Source organism: Athene cunicularia (assembly GCF_003259725.1).
Source record: "Athene cunicularia isolate RWA chromosome 1 unlocalized genomic scaffold, athCun1 chr1_part1, whole genome shotgun sequence".
In the NCBI taxonomy this organism is placed as follows: Eukaryota; Metazoa; Chordata; class Aves; order Strigiformes; family Strigidae; genus Athene; species Athene cunicularia.
This window is the reverse complement of record NW_020799091.1, coordinates 13326946-13348963: the sequence shown is the minus strand read 5'-3', so window position 1 is coordinate 13348963 and position 22018 is coordinate 13326946. Positions and strand designations below refer to the sequence as shown.

Below are 22018 nucleotides of genomic sequence, written 5' to 3'. Positions count from 1 at the left end.
CAGCCTCTTTGCTTAGACTAGCATGTGTGACAGCAGTAAAAGCCTTACCTGTAACATATATCTGGGTTCTACCTCATTCACATGACTTATTATTCTGTCACAGAAGGAAATTGATTGTTTTAAGATTTTTTTTTTTTTTTGGTATTCTTCGGTGTTGATGGTCTTATTTGGTATTAATCTGGTATTACTTCTTATCTGATCTCCTAGATAATTGCGAATTATTGACTAACAACAGCATATGAGAATTAAATTTGAAAATGACTGATTTAGTTTACATTGACTTTTTACCTTTTTTTTAAAAAAAAAAAAAGTACATGTCCCTTTAAGTTTTCTGGATGTTCACCCACAGGGGTGATTCAGAGGTGATTGCTAATGGTTTCAACATTGTTTCACGTAACTCTACTTCCTCCATACACTTTCTCTGAGAGTATTTATCTCTATGACTTTAATATTTTTACAGATTTATAAAATGGATGCCGTCAGCAGTCTCAGCGCCCTTTTTTTCTCACCATGCTTCCAACCTATAGATTTACATTGCTGGCAGTATACATGAATACACATTTATTTTCTCTTCAGAATAACTACAAGCATTATGGCTGTTTTTTCATTAATATACACTAGTAAGGGACTTCAGTGTCGTGTCTCTTACTAAAGTATGATCATAGAGACAGAAGCATAATTAGATTTTGAGATTGTATGTTCTAATTTCCTAAGAAGTTGTATAATCTTCTTCCAGAGGTAATAAACTTTTGAAGGCAAGCCAAACCTCAAGTTTAAATGAGTTAACAGTACTCTTACACAGTAAGTTTAGAGTATAATAAACCCTTTTACATGAGTAAAGGAAAAAGAGGAGGAGGCTGTGCTGTGACTGTGCAGGCTTGTTCAGCCTCTAGCAGCTATTGCAGGCTCTCCTAAAAAGCTTTTTCCTTCAGATTATAATGCTGTGAATGCTCACAGTTGTTTCCCATGCCCAAACATTCCCAGCTCCACAACTCTGTAATGAAAGTCTGTGTCCTCAGAGGGAGTTGAGGATTGAAATCAGATCTCTTTCAGCACAATTCTTTCAGTTCATAAATCAGAGACTGTCTAACACCTGATTAAGGAGATTCAGCTAAGGCAGGAGACTTCTCTCTGGCTCACAGAGGAATCCGTAATGCCTAAATGATTTCTTGGATGTAAATGCACCAGAGGGATAGCCAAAGATGTACATTTTGCCACAAAATGGTTGCTAAACTTTGTAATGACACATGGGTTTACTGTGTAGTTTAGGAAGGTGTGCTTGAGCAGTTTTTGTTCAAGTGGCAGATAAAACGTCATGGACGTAGCAGGAACTGAGATGAACTTGATTTAGCTCAGCAAAATGAAGGTTGAGAGGGGATATGCTTGCTGTGTGTTTGTGTGTTGCAGATAGCCATTGTCAGGGGAAGGGGCTACTCAATTTGAAATACAATTCTGGTTCCTAAACAAAAACAAATATAAATTGGCCATTATTAAATTTAGGCTGAAAATTAGATTAATATTTCTAACTACTAAACCAATCAAGTCCTGGATTAGTCTTTCAGTGGGATTAGTGAGAGAAAATAAAATTCCAGCAAGACAACAATTTCCTTTAAGATGGAGTCTGATATTTTAGTGGGAATTGTTTGAGATGGTATCTGTAATCGTAAGGGGCTTAACTGAATTATCCTTCTGTGGCCTATGTTCCTACTAAACTATATACGTTAAAGGAGGCCTTAATCTCACCAAATCATCTAGGATTCTTTTGTAAACAATGGAAAAATATAGGTGCTCCATATGAAAATTTATGCTATCCTAAAATAAATATTAAACAGGCGAATTGTCTCTCCTTTATCTATAGAGTAGATCAAGATGAATAATTTATACTTAAACCCTATTGTTCTCATAGTAGAAGTGAGATGAGTAGAATACCACCCTACATAATTCACAAAATCAACCTTATTGTGCTTGAAGTGCAAAATACAGTGGAAACTGTGACCCCTGCTGCTCTCTTGCATTTAATTTCTTAGTTTGTAGAATGCCTTCCTGTAATATGGTATCCAAAATGATGACTGTATTCCAGGCTTGGCCATTCTGACTCTGAAGTAATAAGTAGGGTCATTTAGACCACATTTTCCCCCAAAGTGCATTAATAATCTGTTGCAACTAACAGTTATTCAGTAGTCTGGGAAGGTTGAGGTTTCAAGTGGCTTTAAGACTTATGTGGCCACAATCAGTGTCAATAGGTGCTAACATGGGCAACTTTTTGATAAAGAATGGACTGAAAAGACCTTAGTAATGGTGAAGTAAATGTAAGAACATCAGAACATAACAACAGGACTGAACATACTCTTCTGGATCGTCAGATTCTTTTTCCTGCTCTTGGAGGCAATCAAGTGTCTTATACTCTTCATAACAAACTCCTTAATTAATATTTACTGTGTGTATCTAATTAAGTAGGAATAATAAATTAGGACAGTTTGCTTTCTGTGTCACAGTTAAACATATTTATAGTCTTGTGCTGAAAGAACCAGTTTTAATTACAGACCCCTAACTTTAATTAACTGTAATTGCAAATGGGCAAATCAGGAAATTTATTTCGTACATATATAGTGATGCAGGAAAATGGATTACACTGAGATTCGAGAGCTCTGCATCAGACCCCTGCAGTAGTCCAGCAAACAATGCAAAAGTGTTCTATTTCATTCTGCAATAAGTTCTACACCAGAAGATGAGCTACTCTCTAGGGAATGTATGCACTTAATCTCTCATTTAAGCAATGGTTTTCTTCCAAATACAGGCAAGGAAAAAGGAAATGCTACTGGACAAACAAGCTAATTCTAAGTATTCCTCACTAGCAGTGATTCCTCTTTGTTTTGTAAATCATACTGAATGTATTGCTGGAATAGAAATTGAATCGGTTTCTATTATTTGAAAAATGAAAGAGAAAGTGATTAATGAACTGCGGTTTTTGGCTGGTTAACTGAAATTGTTAACATCTCAGGAAAAAATAGAGACTGTGATCCTGCTGAAGGGTTTGTTTCCCTGTATAAGGATCAAATGCTAGCAAAATAATTTTATACTGGATTAGTTTTTCAGGGTTCATAAAGATATGTATTTTAAATCAATTATATTGTTATTGACACAGTTTAAACAAGATCTGGATCTACACTGAATGCATCTTTATTTTTTGAAGGAGTTTTATAAAATATTATGTTTTTAATGGGCTGAATTTATTGTCTGTTCAAATAACTTCAGCATAAATTATTTAAATGATGTTTAGCAGTAAATGATTGCTGCACAGATCATGAAGAACCAGTTCAAGATAGATACAGATTTTGCCAACATGCTGCTCGATAGGATAGTTTCTCCATTTCAGATTATTGTGCTATTGCATTTCAGTGATTAGTTTGTTCAAATCTGAGAAGCCCATGGGGAGCTAAGAAAGTTGTAAAACCTGTTTCCTATGAATAAAAGTCCTCCAGTTGCTATGCTCTTCAAAAGGTGATAGAGCGCAGCCTTGCAGTGACACCTGCCTGCTCCCTCTGTACCCTTGGATGCAAGGTTGCAGGATTGTCTGTCTGGTTGGCTTAATTGTAGCCCAGGTCAGTCTTCCTTGAATGTAGGTAATACTTTACTCTGCTGGGGACCTTTGAATTCTGGGGACAGACCTTCCTGGTGAAAATTGAGGCAAAGAAATCACTGAGTATCTGAGTCTCACCTGTGTCCTTGGTCACTGAGTCCACCAGTCTGTTGAACAGTGGGGCCACATGAATTTCTTTAGTCTTCCTTTTTCTTCTAGTGTACTTCTGGAAGACAGTTTTTGCTGGCCTTCACATCCTTTGCTACCTTTAACTTGAGCTGAACTTTAGTCTTCCTAACTCCATCTTTGCATGCATATGTATTGTCTCAATATTTCTGCCAAAAGTGAGAGTCAAAAGGATAAGAAGAAGCAGTAGAGATGTGTTGTTATGAGTCGAGCAAATGTGGGGAATTTAGGCTATTTATGTAAGGCTAACATAAACATAACACAGCTTATGTTGTGTTAATGATGCTAACCATCCCATGTGTGAATCTAGAAGGACATAGAGTTCCTGCTCTGGATTCTGGTCTCATGGTGTCTGTTTGCCTTTACTGACTGTAGGAGTTGGAGAGATTAACCTCACTAAACTGAACTTAGACTTTGTGAACACTTCCCACGATATGTAGGAGATGCAGCATGGCTTTTTGCATAGTAGATACTAGCAGGAGGAGCTTTCACATACACAGTTGCAGCACATATGGAAGGAATGGGAGAGAAACTGATGGAGTAAGGATTGAGGGAGATAGACCCATAGTACCAATTGGAGAATAACAACAAATATTTCTTAAAACATCGTGGTTTGTGTCTTCAGGATGAATTGAACGAAATAAGGTAGAGGGAGCGTAGATGCTCTGAGGATTTCTGAGGTGAGAGGTACTGCAGTGAGTTTTGTTGGAAGATGGTGATCACATCTTAAAGTCTGAAGAGGCTGTGGAGAGGGAAATTGCAATAGCTATGATGAGAGTTAGCAGAATTACAGATAAGGACACTTGTGGCAGCTGATATGCTGACAAATTTGTGTTAATTCAAGTCTTTCAAAGCCTTTCCTATGCTAAATGTATGTCCTTGTTTTGGCTGGGATAGAGCTAATTTTTTTTTTTTTTTTCATTCTTAGTAGCTAGAATAGTGCTGTGTTTTAGATTCAGTATGGGATTTGGTATGAGAAGAATGTTGATAATGCATTGCTGGTTTTAGTTGTTGCTGAGAAATCAAGGACTTTTCAACTTCCCATGTCCTGCAAGTGTGTAGGTACACGAGAAGCTGGGGGGGAGCATAGTCAGAGCAACAGACCCCAATTGGCCAATGGAATATTCCATATCATATAACATCATTCTCAGTATATAGATGTGGGTTGATCAGGAAGGTCACTCTCACTTCCACGATTGCAGTTTGGGGATTCTTGTTTGTCTGGGATTGGTAGCTGGGACAGGGAATTGATCTTGCCCCTGTACTCGGCACTGGTGAGGCCGCCCCTCGATTCCTGTGTTCAGTTTCGGGCCCCTCACAACAAAAAGGACATTGAATGACTCGAGCGTGTCCAGAGAAGGGCAACAGAGCTGGTGCAGGGTCTGGAGCACAGGTCGTACGGGGAGCGGCTGAGGGAACTGGGGGGGTTTAGTCTGGAGAAGAGGAGGCTGAGGGGAGACCTCATCGCCCTCTACAGCTCCCTGAAAGGAGGGTGCAGAGAGCTGGGGATGAGCCTCTTTAACCAAGTTGTGCCAGGGAAGGTTTAGACTGGATATTATGAAGCATTTCTTTCCAGAAGGGGTTGTTGGGCGTTGGAATGGGCTGCCCAGGGAGGTGGTGGAGTCCCCATCCCTGGAGGTGTTCAAGAGTAGGGTCGATTTAGAGCTTAAGGATATGCTGTAGGTGGGAACTGTGCTAGGCGAACGGTTGGACTAGATGATCTCCAGGGTCCTTTCCAACCTAGATGATTCTGTGTTTCTGTGAATGGGCTGGACATCAGTCAGCGGGTGGTGAGCAATCACTCTATGCATTATTTGTTTGTATTTTCTTTAATTACCATTATTATTATAATAATTATTTTAATTTTATTTCAATTATTAAATTGTTTTTATCTCAACCTGTGAGTCTCCTTACCTTTACCCCTCTAATGCTCTTCCCCATTCCCCAGGGCGAGGGAGAGTGAGTGAGTGGCTGTGCGGTGTTTGGCTGCTGACTGGTTTTAAACCACCACAGTGTTAGAAGTAGATTAAAGATCAGTACCTTATAGACACTGGTTACATTACTCATTGCCTGCTTCTACTGCCAGCTGAGTAAGCTGCAAAGCTCGCACTGACAAAATATTGGCACCTATAATGTCTTTTATTGAGCAGAGTATACAACTATGCAAGGGGCTTAATACTGCATAGCATTAGAACTGATCAGGATATAATAGTTTTTTTAATTTACTTTCATTAATTGGACTGGGAACTTGAACGTACATGACATGATTAACCTGGTATAGGACATGTCCTGCTACAGCATTTCAGATGGAGTTCTCTGACTCCATAGCGAACACTGAAAAGAAGTACCATTTGTTTGAATAATAAAACTTGCATTCTGTTATTGTAACAGTGCTTATATTTGACATAAACAAAATTTAAAGAGAAACCGAGCAACTGATACTCTGAAGAAATCTGATTGGAAGAGTTTATTCAAGTCAAGAGCTAAATTACACGGTGGCTTCTCAGATATAGGTGGATGTTCTCACCCTTTGCTGCCCAAACTTGCTTAGCCCTGTGGAATCCAAACAACATTATATCTTCAGCTGTGGAAGAACTAGGAGGATGAAACTCAAAACAAATGTAAGTCAAGTAGTAGGTTGACTATATAATATCAAAGCAATCTAAATGATGCAAGCACAGTTATAGCTACATGTAACTATTACATATAATAATTAGTTTAATTATTTGATATTTTGTAATAAATAGTTAGTAGAGAAACATTTCCTGTTCTTTCAAACAACACATAATATTTAAATGCCAGGAGAGCAATATTTAGTTCTATGTGTAAATTCATTTTGGAAGCAAACTTTTTTATTAGTAATAAATACAAATCCTGTGAACTGTGGAAGTGTAGCTCAGAAAAAAAGCTATATGCGCTTTATCCTAGTTTTCCTGTATATATGTGTTAAATCTTATAAGCTTGCTGTATTTTTCTAAGCTGAAAAAAGCATCTCAAAATATTTACTTTTAAAGTAATCACTTTAATTTCACCTTTCTTATCTGCAAATGCTGGTTTTGACTAAATCACGCTTTATTCTTCCTGTTTGTTTAGGGCTGCCTCCTATGAGGTGAACCTCCTATAGTTTTGCTAGGTTCTTGCATTAATACACTCAACTATAGATTAGAAAAAGTGCAAATCAGTATGCATCAAAGGAACAATACAATCATTCATTGAAAGTGCAGGAGAAGAAAAGAATAATTAGAAAAACATTTATATATCTTACTGACAAATGTCCAACCCAGATATACTCGTTTTTCTAAATATCTGCTAGGAAAGAGTAGCAATTTACAGTTCAACGAACTCCTGTGACATCACATTTGTAGAAAGTCTTAAAAGCTGTACAGTCAAACTTTCTGTATCCATTTTTTATAAATTTGTTCTTTTACATTAGAGGAACTTTAATTTTTATCAGTTAAGCTCTAAAACCAAACTATGATTAATTAAATTTATTAGAACCATACAAGTACAAGGTGCATAGCTACACTATGTATTCTTTGGTTTTACTTTAGCTTTAGTTTATTTCACTATAAAAGTGTATTTTTTCCAAGCATTGCTCAATTTGGATATGTAAAGGCAATGGTGAATTACAATTAGTTCTGATCAAGTTGGTTAAGATCAACTAAACATTTTTTCTCAAAATTTTATCATCAATACACAGCTGTTTTTTACAGGAAACTGTAAACCTTAAGAAACATATAGCCTGATTAAAACCCTTGATGGTAGGATTAACTTAATTGGGGTATTTAAGTGAAAGTTGGGAACTTGTCTCCCTGTGGTCTTGCTATGGTCATCTCTTAAGAATTAATCAGTGCATAAATCTTAAAACTCATCAGGTTTTAAAATTTTCCCTTTCTTTTATTTGTCATTTTTTCCCCCTTATCTTGTCTTTAACTTTCTTCTCTTTCCTGTCTCCCAGCTGATTTTCACCTTACTTCACACTCTCATAGTCCATGTTTGAAGAAACATGTTACAGTCATTTAAGGTATAACTTTTAAAACTAGGGAGTCTGGCATTCTGCTCTCTGTGCTGTGATCGCTCCTTTCTACCATTTCATCCCTGTTCCAATTTAGTACGCACATTTCTAGTCAAACACTTGTAGGTGTATCGAAAGACTGGCTTCTATTTAATGAATTCCAGGTTTTGGCACCAGTATTGTCACCAGTGCCAGTAACATTTTCATTCTTTCAGTTTCCGAGTTTTCTATGAAACCTCTCCAAAGTCTGTCTTTTCAACAAATATAAATATTTTTTTTTTTATTTTAAAATATCTGGAAAGATGCATGGAAAAATTGCAGTCAGGCATATAACATATTCACTTATAAGACATTAGCATATATCCATGCTCTCTCATATGCTTTGAACCCACTTGAGGAGTAGAAGAGAATGAGATCTAACTTTATTCCACATCTTGAAATGATAGACATAGTCTAAACTTGCCATTGTAGCACAATATTATTACTGTCTGCGTATTGAATAATGTTACAGTGGTTTACTTTTATACATTCCACATTCCTACCTGTGATTATCTTTGCAAAAAAACCCTGTTCTTTTGAATATAAGACTTTGGCAATTTGAATTATTTCCAGTGCTGCAGAGGACTATATCTCTGGAACCAAGAGGCAAGAGGCAAAAAGGAAATTTGTACTAAAGTTAAATATAAACAATCTAGAAGAAATAATATCTTGTAATGTTACTTTTTGTGAAGATGTTTTGAGTCACAAAGGACTCATTTTTTTACTGTCATTTAAATACTTAACTTTATATTCATTAGTAAGTACTTAGTGAATAAAATATTGCTCGTGGTTATTATTTTGTGGAAAATACTGAAAAGAGTAAAGTGTGTTTGAGCATATGTATGTAAAGAATCATTAAGCTGCCATTCAAAAAGAAAAAAGATGAAGTTGTGAATATTATGTAGTTTTGCAGAGTAGTTCTAGGAGAGAAAATTATTTGCAATTGAATTTCTGTTGAGGACTGGGATCTTATTTGACTGAAATAATAGTCATGAATTAGATTTTCTTCTTGTTAAAGAGAATGTGGCGTATTCTGTAGCATTCCTCAGCAAACTTAGCTTTGATATGGATCAATTTATGGCTTAATAATTAAATAATTAATAAGTAATTAATAATTAATATAAGAGGTGAGGAATGGCTGAGGGTTTCAATAGAAGTAGAAGAATGGAAAACAGTTCAGAGCTATCATGAAGCAAGAATTGGCAGGATTTGCTGTCAAGCCACTGAGTGGATGAATAAATAGGATATCAAAGTTAAGAACTGTGATAAAGAAAAGGATGGTGGAGATGGGAAATAACATGTTATACAATGTAGCTGATGCGCTTTTACCATGTAGAGATTCACTTTGTGACTGAGCATTCAATTATAGATGTCAGAAAAACAACCGCAGGGTGAAGAAGAGAAATCATATCCAAAATGTAATTTAGATAGTTGCTGAAGTAGTGATGGGAGTAAGAATAATAAGAGCAAGTGAAGTCAGCCTGCCTACTTTTCTGAGGCAGAAGGGAATTTAGAGAGTTTCCATGTTTGTGTGCCCTGCTGTCCCGTGCACTCTCTCTCCCCTTATCCCGTGACTGCTGACTCCTTTCACACTGTGACTTGTCTTTACTCTAAGCTGTGACTGAGCACCAACATAGACCAAGTAAAGAGCTTGGGTGAATGGCATCCTGAGGGGATGGTGGCTTTCAGAAGGGCCACCTGAGGTCATCTAGGCTCAGTGTGGTGTCACTGGGACAACTCCGACCAGCTGAGTAGATGTGGGCTATTCTCAGTGCCTTGTGTTGTTGATACCAGCTGCCTCTGTGGACTGAGGCAGTCATTGCATGCCATCACTATTCTCTAGGTCCTCTTTGTATTTGAAATACAGAATTGAACAATAGACTTGAGATCTGATGTTCTTTTTTTTTAATACCCAGCTGTTCCAGTGAAGTTCTTCAAAATATCTGCTAGATCTAGCAAAGGTGTCAGAAGGTTCTACATTGATCCAGAGAAAACGTAGTTTTGCTCTTGAAGCAATTCTCTCACTAAGCTGAATGTTCTCTGTTGGAAATACTGTTGTAACCAGAAAGTGAAATCTTAGCATGTAAAAATGTTATAATAAATGTTTCTTTTTTCTAGATTAAAATAGGAATCACAGTTTTCATGAAGTGACCGTACGTATCAGAGGGATGTGTGGGATACCAAATGATGATAAGAAGTTTGGATAGAAGAGTGCTGGACAAACAGATGGTTTTCTGTGAAAACCCAAGAAAGAACCTTACCTTTAAAACTGTTATTCTACTTATGTAACATGAAGCACAGCCCAACTTCACTAAAAATTACATAAAAGCTGTGGAGGACCAAATAGGGAAAAAAGTGTAATCTTAAATGATGATTGACCAGGGCTTTTTCTTGTTGAAGTAAAATGTAGCTGGTTACCAATTCCAGAGCTGTGCGGCAATAGTGGTTACAAAGTGCATCAAAGTCAGAGTTTGTCGTCTCCTTGCTGCCTTAAAAATATGCATCAGAGAAATGGTTAAAATATTTTTATGAATTATCATTTAAAATGGATATGCCCTTGCATAGAACAGAACTAATGATTTCCCTATTTCCACACAGCCGAGGCAATGAGAATAGACTAGCACTACGACGACAGACCATTCTCCGGGAGAAGGGGAGGAGGCAGGCCAGTCGAGGGCCAGCGTATATGTTTAATGACCACTCAACAAGTCTTTCTCTTGAGGAGGAGCGCTTTTTGGATGCAGCAGAATATGGAAATATTCCAGTGATTCGCAAAATGCTGGAAGAATGTCCCTCACTCAATGTGAACTGTGTGGACTATATGGGGCAGAACGCTTTGCAGCTGGCAGTTGCCAATGAGCACCTGGAGATCACAGAACTTCTGCTGAAGAAGGAGAACCTCTCTCGGGTTGGGGATGCCTTGCTTTTGGCTATTAGCAAAGGTTATGTTCGGATAGTGGAAGCTATCCTAAACCACCCTGCATTTGCTGAAGGCAAGAGGCTTGCATTGAGCCCTAGCCAGTCGGAGCTCCAGCACGATGACTTCTATGCGTACGATGAAGATGGCACACGGTTTTCCCATGATGTTACACCGATCATTCTGGCTGCACACTGCCATGAATATGAGATTGTCCACACTCTGCTGAGAAAAGGAGCTCGGATCGATAGGCCGCATGACTATTTCTGCAAGTGCAGTGAATGCAATCAGAAGCAAAAGCATGACTCTTTCAGCCATTCGAGATCCAGGATCAATGCCTACAAAGGTCTGGCCAGCCCTGCTTATCTGTCTTTATCCAGTGAAGACCCTGTAATGACTGCCTTAGAGCTCAGCAATGAGCTGGCTGTGCTTGCCAACATTGAAAAAGAGTTTAAGGTGAGTAGAGACACAGAATTGCCAAGTAGGTCTTTCTCCCATTCCTTGAGCAGTAAGAGATCAGCATCATCTTCATAAATCAGCAGGATAATGTAGGAAAATATGTAATTGTTTAATGAATGGAAGATTTAAATCTTCAGGAATGTCTTAACTGCTCTGTGCTGGTTGTGATTCATGCTGCTTATGTAGCATGTGCCAGTGAAGTAATTTTCTACTTCCTATCAGGCAGGATGGTAAAGGAGGCCCTTCAAAGCCATGGGGGAAGCTGGCTTAGGATGTGGGGAAAGAGGAGAATAAAGTGGTACAGTTTGGTCATTTATGCAAGACAAATTGTATGTTTCTGTTAAACCCTCATGCATTGTCATTATTTTCTCGTAGTTGGACTGAAATCTTTCTCACTCCTCTCAATGTTTTGCATTTATTCACAAAAAGGACTCTAAGTAATAGCTTTCATTTCCTGTTTTAATGTGTTACTTTTCTCTGGTGTATCTACTCACCTCTTCCTCTTTTTTACTTATTTGTACTTAGTTATATATGAACACTGTGAAGTTAAAGTCTTTTTCAGTGTTGTATAGAATTTTTAATGTTTCACAAATGAATGATTAAAAAAAAAAAAGTTGAGACCCAAGGATTCAAGGCCCCTAAGATCCTTGAAGCATGAGTGGGTTTTTTTGTTTTGTTTTGGTTTGTTTTGTTTTTTAATGTAGATACAATGGTGCACAACCTACAAAAATATTTACCACAGTTTATTTATGTTAAGATAGTAAGAATGTAAGCTTTTTGCTCTCAGTAAATGCAAAGGCAGGTCTTGTGCAAATATTGACAGTGTTAATTATGACCTAGGTTAGCTATAATCCTTTGGACTGGGTTTACCTCATGGGAAAGCATGTGCTAATATATGATATTGCTGTGATAGAGGAAGATATGTAGACTTTGCTATCAGGAGAGCAGATTCCCTCCAAAGCAGTAACAGAATCATTTCCAACATTGTGTTAGGAATGGTTTGAAGTTGCCATGATCAGTTTTAATGTTAATCTTAGCAGCGGTACAGTTCTCAAGGCTGTGAAACTGTCTCTGCTCAGCCAACCTGAGCTGAGGTGCTGCAATTCTGAGTAAATTACTTGTGACTTGTGCTCATAGGTGTATCTTTGTGGCACCAATCTCTTGTAAGAAGCTGAAATATTTATTGGAGAGCCAAAAGAAGGCAAAGGAATGTGTAAGGAGAGCTTAAGAGCAGTGGCTAAACAGCTGGAATAGGAGCAGAGGAAGATTTTTATTTTATATCAGTAAGACAAAATGCTGAGAAGAGCATTTCAGCTTAATGCAGACAATGAACATCTGTCCCATGAAGTTCCTGACGGAAATTCTTAGGACTTCAGTGGACTGAGATTTTATCCACTGCTTTAATGTATAGTTCAGAGAAGAGTGTTTAAACCACACTCTTGTTTCTTTAGCAGCTGTTGAAGATGTGAACAAAAGGACTTGATTGGCTTAAAGGGGAGTAAATTTAGAACAGAACAGAAAAACATTTTTCATACACCATAAATGTTGCCTGTTAAGTTCACAGCTCTGTTGAGATAAATAGCATGTCTCATTTGTAGGGGCTGTATAGCTCCATTTACCGCAGTTGGAGTGACACAAACTAAAATTATTGTAAAGATAAATACAATCATCATCTGAACAGTCAGCAAGAAGTCGCCTTCAGATGTATGCTCCAGTACACAACCGGTGAGATGAACTGGGACCACAGTATTTGTCCGTGGTGCCACCAGGGCAGGGAATGGAGCACATGGTTGAGAAAAGGTGGGGTGGTTCAGAGCAGGCTTCTGCAGCCTGCCCTGGAGCACCATGAGTGTAACCTGGCTCATCTCTGAGTGACTTCTAGGTTTTTAGTTCCAATTTTGTCTCAGTTTCCTTCTCTAAAATTAGAGCTCTACTTCCAGTTCACTGCAGCAGAGATTTTGAGGTACTGTCCCTCAGCAGAAACAGGAGGCAAGACAGAGCAGCTCCATATTGCTGGGTGTTGATCAGCCACACTCTGCTGGGGACATGCATACTCTAAAGAGTAGAGGGAAGGTGAAATTTAACTCTGCCTTAATTTAAGGTTTTGCCAGGAGTGGGTGACTGGCAACATAAGGTCTTTCGGGAATGTTTTTGTAGGTGCTAAAATCATGTGGTGGCTCTGGATAAATATTAAAGACCATGGAGTATATTTATACATGCATTGACAAGAGTTAACATTTACACTATTGATAAGTGATAACATTTATGGTATCTAGGCAGGCTGGGGGTTTGGCTGAGAAATACCTAGCTTAGGTTCAGTGCAGGCAGTACAAAGGTTGTGTGTACAAGTTGCAGGAAACGGACACTGTTGTCTTTGCCCAGTCTGGGCTTGCTTGTGCTCCTACAAGCTCATAGCTCTGCTTGGAGCAATTTATCTAACAATTATTACCCTTACTTTATTTCAGGAGTTTGCTACAATTATTAGGATAGTGTAGCCCCTGCATAAAAATGTGGTTTTATTAAAAATGTCTTACACGTGTTAGAATAATCAAACCAGGTGTATTTTTAGTGCGTAGATTAGCTGGTCATGACAAATCTTTAGCTCCACCTAGAGTTTGCCTGAGCCATTTAAAGTATTTCAAACCTTACCTAAATTAAAATTGAACTTTCTGGTAATACACTATTTTAAGTCACCTATTTTATAGTACTGATGGTGCATTTTTGCAAGTGAGCTTCCTAGTGGGTGCCTATAACAACCAGTGGCACGGATAATTCCCAGGTCGTCTTCAGAGGCAATGGAAAAAGTTAATGCTCAGCTGTGATGCTGGTTGTTCCATGACTATCTTATAAGTTACTTCTCTTTCCTGTCTTACACCATCAGGTAATGTTAGAGATAACACCAACCATGAAGATGATTCACGCAAAATAGGAAATGCCATAATTAGTGGAAACTACTATTCTCTGGAATAAACTCCTTTCTTTGCTTCAAACCTCTGTAGCAGTATCACCCAGCGTTACATGCCTGTTGCATTTGGTTACAGATACTGTTTTCACAAGTGTTTTGGAGGATCATTCTTTATTAGCAGTAAATCCAGAAAAAAATTGAAGATGATTTCCAAAGGAAGACTAACTGGACAGATGTGTCAAGCACAGCATAGAAATATTTCTGTAACTAGCAAACATCTAATTCAGGCTTCCTGAGTAATTCTGAGATCTTCAGGACTTTCTGAACACCATTTAATTTAGCTCTTTATGACATGGCTAAGAGTGCAGCTTTACAAGATATGATGTTATACAGAATATTAGTATTTTGGGTGATAGTGCTCATATTTTCTGTCATCTAATTTGTATGCCCACCCTAGAGCTAATATCTCTTCTATGTTTATAAGGATGTAGGTGATATCTGACAAATGTCTTGCAGAGATATGGCCTGGAGTCGTGAGAGGGACAGCTGTGGCCCAGTGCTGTTCAAAATGGATAAGATTTGCATTTAGTACAAAGTTCACTGCAGCTTTAATGGCAACGGACTGTTTTATTGTTTAATGGAATGGATTGGAAAATGTATTTTTAAATTAAACATAGATGTATTACTGTTTGCTGTAAATTAATACCCCTAACACAAGGTTGTCTGAGTTTGCTTTTCTGATGAGAAGCAAAATTCAATTTATCTTCTCATCTTCTGTTTGTTTTCATTTATACAACCCCCATTACAGAAATCAGACACCAATCTTCGTTATGGGTATTGTCAGCTCTCTTAAAGAAAAGTTAACCACCTTTTAGAGAAGGAGAGCTGAGGCACTGAAGGAATAAGGGCCACCTTTGTAAGGGGAATAATGTGTTTACCTACCTACCAAGATGCCTAAATTCAACATTTAGGTCCCACTTATGTTCACAAGGTACTTTGAAATCCTAAACCCTCACAAAGCAGTACCCGTGTTTCTGGACTTGGTCTCTATAGTTGACTAAGCGGGGCCAGGACGTGGTCTGGAGCACTGCTCCTTCTCATCAGGGTTCAGTGTCAGCCTGTGTCCTGAGAGCATTTTCATCCCAGGCACAGTCTGGGGGACAGCAAGAGCCTGTCACAGGAGGCTGCGTGAACTCCTCTGTCTTCTGGGCCGTGCTGATGCTCTCCAACTCTCCTGGCCATGCTCTCCTGCTTGCATGGTCAGAGATAAGACAAATCATGGTCAGCTGAGGTTTTCAGCATGACCGTGGCCTGCTTGCTCCCTTACCCAGGACACCAAAACAGTATGTGGCTGCTCCCACCATGAAGAGCAGGCGACCCCTCTCAGCAGCAGCCACTGTCACCCCCAGCCCTCCTGTCATTCCTCTGCCACCAGCATCTTTTTCCTCTGGTTCCTCACCCCCCACAGTGCTCACCCCAAATCATCACCTTCCTTTTGCAGGGTGGGAGCATCCAGTGCTGCCCTCTCATCCTTGGTGTGACAAAATTTGGCAAAATTGCGTTTTTCCTAAACTGCTGAGGAGCCCTGAAGCAATGTTGTCACATGTGTAAAGAAAGCACATGCTTGCTTTATTGCAGAATTAAGGGCTGATTCTTTTTAAAGCCTCCAACTGTAATTTAATTGCTAACTACCTTCTCAAGTCTCCCAAGAGTGCTTTTTTAATTCATTAAGTTTATAATTTTCAGTAAAGGAGAACTCATGGAATTATCCATGTGCCTTTGGCCATTTAAAAATATAAATTGAGCCAAACAAATTACCACATTCCCTTGGCTCACATTAGTGGTAAGAGACATGTGAGACTCTGGGGGAGAGTGAACTTTCTGTGCATGTGTGACAGCAAGACACTGAGACAGCGTGAAGAGTGTATTAATAATTTTTGCTGTCACTACACATTTAAGTAGACCAAGGAGACAAGGGGCAAGAGGCAGCATGTGCAGTAGTCTCTGCAAGTTAACACAATTTCTTAGAAACAAAGCTGCTGGGCTAGAGCTACCTGCCCTGTGTTCAGACCCAGACAAATCTTCCTGTAACAGTTTAAGACATTATCATCTCATCTGTCCTCCATAACCTTCCCTGAAAGAATAAATTTTTCATAAGGGAATGCATCTCAAGACATCAAACTGTGAACGGGAGCAGGGACGTGCATTGCCTTCAGCAGTTTCTGCTGTGTTACAACCACCCTGTGCCGTGGCTGGGGTGCAGGTGGCAATGCTGGGTGCTGCTCAGGTCCCCAAAGCTTGTTTGCTGTAACCTGACCACCAAGGACATCTCAGCCCAGCTACTACCTCTGATCACAGCTGTGGCTGTATTTCACAGGAAGGGAAGCTGGTTTACTGCATTTGCAAATGAGAAAAGAAACTGATGGAGTTTATGGATGAGTTTACTGGGTGCTAATATATCCTGTGATACTGTGTACAAACCTAAATTCAGAAGGGATAATTCTGCAAAGTGTGAGTGGAGGTATCTGGCTATTTTTAAAAGTGCCCATTCAATATTCATTTTGGTAAATAGGACCACACTCAGAAAAAAATCATAATCTACATTAGAATAAATTATCCTATATGATTTTTGGTTTGAGACTACCCAAAGGCATTGGACTCCACCATGGATTAATGGTCTCCTCACATACTGTTTTGAAAGCCCATGTCATGTCTTAGTCACCAGAGGTGGAAAATACTGATGAAGGAGGTGTGTGAGTGTGCATATATATATGTATCTTCTACCAGAAAATATGCACATACTAATATATTACAAATATATTACAATATTTTTGCAGTATTTGTGAAGGTAAAATTATTGTGTTCCTAAATTTATTGAAAACTACTCCTTTTTTCATTTCATGTTTTAAGGGTGATATTCAAGGTCATTTGGAACAATTCATGGTACCTAATCATACAAAGATGCATAAGCTGACTCCATGTTTTTCCTTTGTGAATCTCAAATGACTACTTTGCCTTTCATTTTGAAGAGGACATTTATTTATTAAAATGATTGATTACTGAATCTTATCTTAGCTGCTGCTGCAAAAATGAAAGCCAAACAGAAGGTGATATATTACTCTCAAAAAATGTCTTTCTGTAGTGCCAAGAAGGCAGGATTTTGGTTAATCTCTCGTTATACTTCTGAAGAGTCAGAAAATAAATAATATAATAAAATACACAGCATGTCATGAAATGGTTAGTTTTAGTATTTGGCTTCTGTTGCCTTTGTAGAGAAATGACGTTAAAGTTTCTTCTCTTTTATGACAGATCTGATCTGTCTTCCTTACATTATTAAAAAAATAAATCACCAGCAGTTTTATGTAGACATATAATAGTGTCTATAACCGTTTGTCTATGAATGTTTGCATCCGTCTAAGTAAAGTGAAATGTAAAACTTGGATGCAATCCTTTAATATATCCAAATAATAAACTGGTATTGTGGTGCTGGGGTTAATAAAACATAAACATGCATGAAGTACACCTCAGCAAATAAATTAGGACATTCTGTATACTCAAAGTAATGGTTTCTCTTCCAGGGTGTGCATTAGATGGCAGTTAGTACGGAGGAAGTAATTAAAAGGAAGTGACTAAAGAGACTAAGAGTGGAAGAAGGGGAAAATCTATGAAGAACAGACCAGAAGAGGGGGAAATGGATCACTGTAATAAAAGCATTCATAGAAAGTTACTTTGAATATGAAATAGAGACCATATAAGCAGTCCTGTATGGTGTGGGTTGGCTGGAATATTTTCATTCTTTTGGGAAAAATTCTACAGTAATTTCATCTTTTTAAGACATTAAAATTAGCAGAGATCACAAAAATATCAGATGTTGTTGACACATGTATGAGTAAATCTCTTGTAAGACCTGGGCCAGGGACAATGTATCTGTACACATTTTTTAGCTTTAGATATACATCTGTTTATCCATCTAATTCCCTATCTGTCAGACATATTCATCTTTTATGTCCCAAACACAGCTGCAAGTAAGGAATGGTTAAAGAACTGTGGATTATAGTGATCAAAGTATCTTTTTCTGGTTTGATTTAATGCCTTGAAGAAAACAGTAACTGAGAAGAATATTTGGTAGTTAAAGCAATCGGCAACTGAACCTGCAGTTGTAAAGCAACATTTTGGCTCACATGGCAAAGTCTGTCATGAGATCTTTGAGCTAAAGAGCACTGAGAGTTGGAGATGTGGTATTACCATGCTATCTGTAGCACTGCTGACACTGCTGGAAAACGGCAATCAAATCTTGTGTTTGCAAGCTAAAAGAGATGTTGGAAAATGAGAAAGATAAGGTTTACAAGAATAATTCAAGACCTAAGAAAATTCAGTATATTTCGGTAGTTTTCCAGAAGGTTGGGAAGTTGTTTAGACGTGTTCTCTCTAGGATACTAATCTTGTCCAACTGAGATCTCTACATTGTAACTCTCTACATCTGAGCTACTTATCTAGACTTCTGTGACAGTCAGTGAATAGAAAATTTCACCCTGTGCTATTCATCTTAACTGGAAATAGTCATTAAAATATGTCATACAATATTTCTGAAAGCGTTTTTTTTTAACTTTCAGTTGACTCTAAGGAAAGTCTAGAGAAGTAACTCAGGTGTAAAAGTTGTTAATGCTATAGATGTCCAAGGTAATCAAGGTGAGACGAATCCCACACTTTGAACATTCAGGGGAAGTAGATGACTGATAACAAAGTGCTGTTAATATACCAGAAAAAAAACCATGACAAGATACATACTATTGATGCTCACATATGTGTAGCTGGGGTATAGAACTTTTCTTTCGTGTTAGGTTTAAACAGCAAGTTATATTTCTTCTTTTCTTTTTCTAGAACGATTACAAGAAATTGTCTATGCAATGCAAGGATTTTGTAGTTGGACTCCTTGATTTGTGCAGAAATACAGAAGAAGTGGAAGCTATTTTGAATGGTGATGTAGAGATGAGCCATAATAATGGAGAACATGGTCGCCCCAGCCTTAGCCGCTTAAAACTCGCCATTAAGTATGAAGTTAAGAAAGTAAGCAGTTATGTTGATCAAATAGACATGTCATGATAGTGGTATTAAATTGTGCTATTATTGAATGTTTATGTTTTGGTAGCCTATGATCCTTAAATAAACATTTTGGCACTTCTGCACAGTGTACTTTACCAACAAAAGTATGCTTGCCCCAAATAGCTTGCAATAAAACAAACAGCAGATATTCAGGGTGGATACCAGTCACAGTGTGTATAAGGACAAATGACTCTATAAAATGTGTACCTATATGCAAAATTTGCAGATATTTACTTCGGTTAGGTTTATTCTGTTTTGGTTTTTTGTGGTTTTTTTTTTGTTGTTGTTGTTGTTTTTTTGGTTTGGTTTTTTTTTTTTAAGAAGAGGGAAGAAACTTGCACTACTGTGGCCTGGAAAAGTATAAGATGTAATAAAAACCAGAGGATAGCGCAGCAGTCCTTTGCACTGCATGATAACAAATATGGATACACATTTTTTCAAGCTGTTGTGTCTTAGTCAGAAAGTTGAGAAAACTTAGTGAAATTGCATGTCTCCCAGAAAATTTGTATTTGTTTGTACAGATGATCAGAGACACAGTCTAGGAGTCATAGTTCTGTGGTTCTCACTTTTGAAGAACAGCAGGCTCCAGGCAGTGTTGAATATACAGGGGTTATCATCCCTTCTTCGGCTTAGTTTCATTTCTACTATCAGTTTAATACTCTAGTCTGCATCTGAAAAGTGCTCAAGGAACAAGGAAGAAATTATTTATGTGATGAAGTTTGTACAACTCAAGGTCAGGAAGATACCTCTCAGGGATATACTTTGAAAGCAGAGCAGGTTACCCTAAAGTAGAGCTATTTCCTGACAGAGCAGCAAGACCTTTGATTTAACTTTCCCTACATAATGAAATGGATCAGATGGATCAGATCACTGTGAAAATAAACAATGTTTTATTTACAACCCCCCCACCCCCCAAAAAAAAACCCTCACAGGGAGTCAAGACTTAAAAATGCAGTGTGAACTGAACAAACAGATTAATACATTAGAAGAGTTGTAGATTTTTTACAAAAATCGACTTGACATCTCTGGAGGACACTTAAAACATTTATATGTGAGGAGATTTTATGTGTTCATGAAGGGAAGAAAAGAAAAAAAATATTTTGACTGAATAGCACCTACCAGCATATGAATGCAAACCTGCAAAACACTTGGCAAGGTATGACCGCTAAAGAGAGCTGAAACAACTTTTGAAGAAAAGATACCACATTGACTTTGTCCTTCATAGTATTTGAGTCCTAATTCTTGCTTAAAGTAAACTTTCTGTCAACACTTTCTCTTGCCCGAATAACGACATTTCTTGCACTTTCAGCCAGTCATATACAGAACTATTCCAGAAGAAAAAATACTAGATTCAGTTAAATTTTTAATTGTATTTCCAGGTCTAGACTTAAAAATTTACAGTGTGCAAGAATCCACTGTATGTGAATATCTGCCTTTGTATGATGCTTCTTATACTCTCTAGAGGTTTTGACAGAAATCAGGGTTATAGACCAAACTTGTCCGTTTTTCAGAGTTTGTCCAAAAGATTCCAGAACCAAGTTATAAATAGTCCTTATCTAATTTCCTGCAAAAGTGACAGCTTTTTTCTTATGACAGCTGAAAAAAAAAAAAAACAAAACCAAGTATTTTCCATGTTAGCATGTGAAAAATACGGCATATTCTTTCTGTCATAACTAAAGGCTGTATAACGACCTTTGCAGAAGAAAGACTTGAAGTTTTAAAATTTCTGAAGTAGTAGCGTGAAAGTTATAAATGTCAGAAGCAAGAAGAGTTTACCTGGATAAAGTTTGTGTTTAATTACCCTTAGATGAAAATGAATAGTTTGTGATGGAACACGGTGTCAATAAAATAATAGGGTTTTTTAATTAAAGGATTTATTGTTGCTGATAGCAACATGCCTGCATACTGGGAGATTATGCTCACCAAACAACTTTTTCTTATACCCTTGTTAATGCTTCTTTGAATATAAGCTGAGTTGTTGCTGTTCCAACATTCTTAATGTGCTTCATATAGCTGTTATTTTAAGAAAAGATATTCTGATAGCAGTATTCTTTTCGTGCTCCTTTTCTTTGTTACAGTTTGTGGCACATCCAAACTGCCAGCAACAGCTTCTCTCAATCTGGTATGAGAATTTGTCAGGTTTACGACAGCAGACCATGGCAGTGAAGTTTCTGGTTGTTCTTGCTGTTGCGGTGGGACTGCCATTCCTCTCGATGGCTTACTGGATTGCTCCTTGCAGTAAGGTCAGTCTGTCAAATCTTGTAATGGCCTTTTATTAATTCCTGTATCATCTGTATGTAGATTCCTGTTTGGCAAAGATGAAGCATGAGTATAAATTACTGTCATGTTTAAATAATACTTCATAAAGGTGTTATTTTAAAGTTGAGTTAGGATGGAATGGTGTCCTGGTTCAGCCAGGATAAAGTTTTCCCCAGCAGAGAGAGAGGGGGAAGGGATCTCCAGCCGGGTTATTCATACCATGCTGACGTCAGGTCCAGGGGCGGAGCCTTTTTCCTTTCACTTCTGGTGTTGGTTTTTGCCATACACGCGGCGGGTTTGCTCCTTGATCATTTAGCGGTATTTCTCTGTATATCTTTTGGCTTGTTCACTGTTATTGCTGTTTATTGTTGTGACTATTGATACTGTTGTTATTCAGATTGTTTTATCACTCTGTTGTATTAAATTTCTTGTTATTTTAGCCGGGGTCTGTGTCTAACTTCCAGCCCGACCGACGCGGGTAGGGGAGGGGCAATGGCAACACGCTCTCTCATCCCGGCAAGGGTTAAACCTTGCACAAATGGCTGCAGGATTGCG

General features: G+C 38.0%; 1 protein-coding gene across 2 annotated transcripts in view; it reads left to right on the top strand.

The window, feature by feature from the left end:
• The first annotated feature begins 10422 nt into the window (after window positions 1–10422).
• Window positions 10423–22018, top strand: part of TRPC6 (transient receptor potential cation channel subfamily C member 6) — a 41112-nt gene continuing 29516 nt past the window's right edge. For both annotated transcript variants that reach the window (XM_026858299.1, XM_026858305.1), the window contains exons 1-3: window positions 10423–11193; window positions 18983–19168; window positions 21283–21447. In XM_026858299.1, the coding sequence (XP_026714100.1) occupies window positions 10507–11193; window positions 18983–19168; window positions 21283–21447 (1038 nt within the window). In that variant the 5' untranslated portion in view covers window positions 10423–10506. The remainder of the gene's footprint in view (window positions 11194–18982; window positions 19169–21282; window positions 21448–22018) is intronic.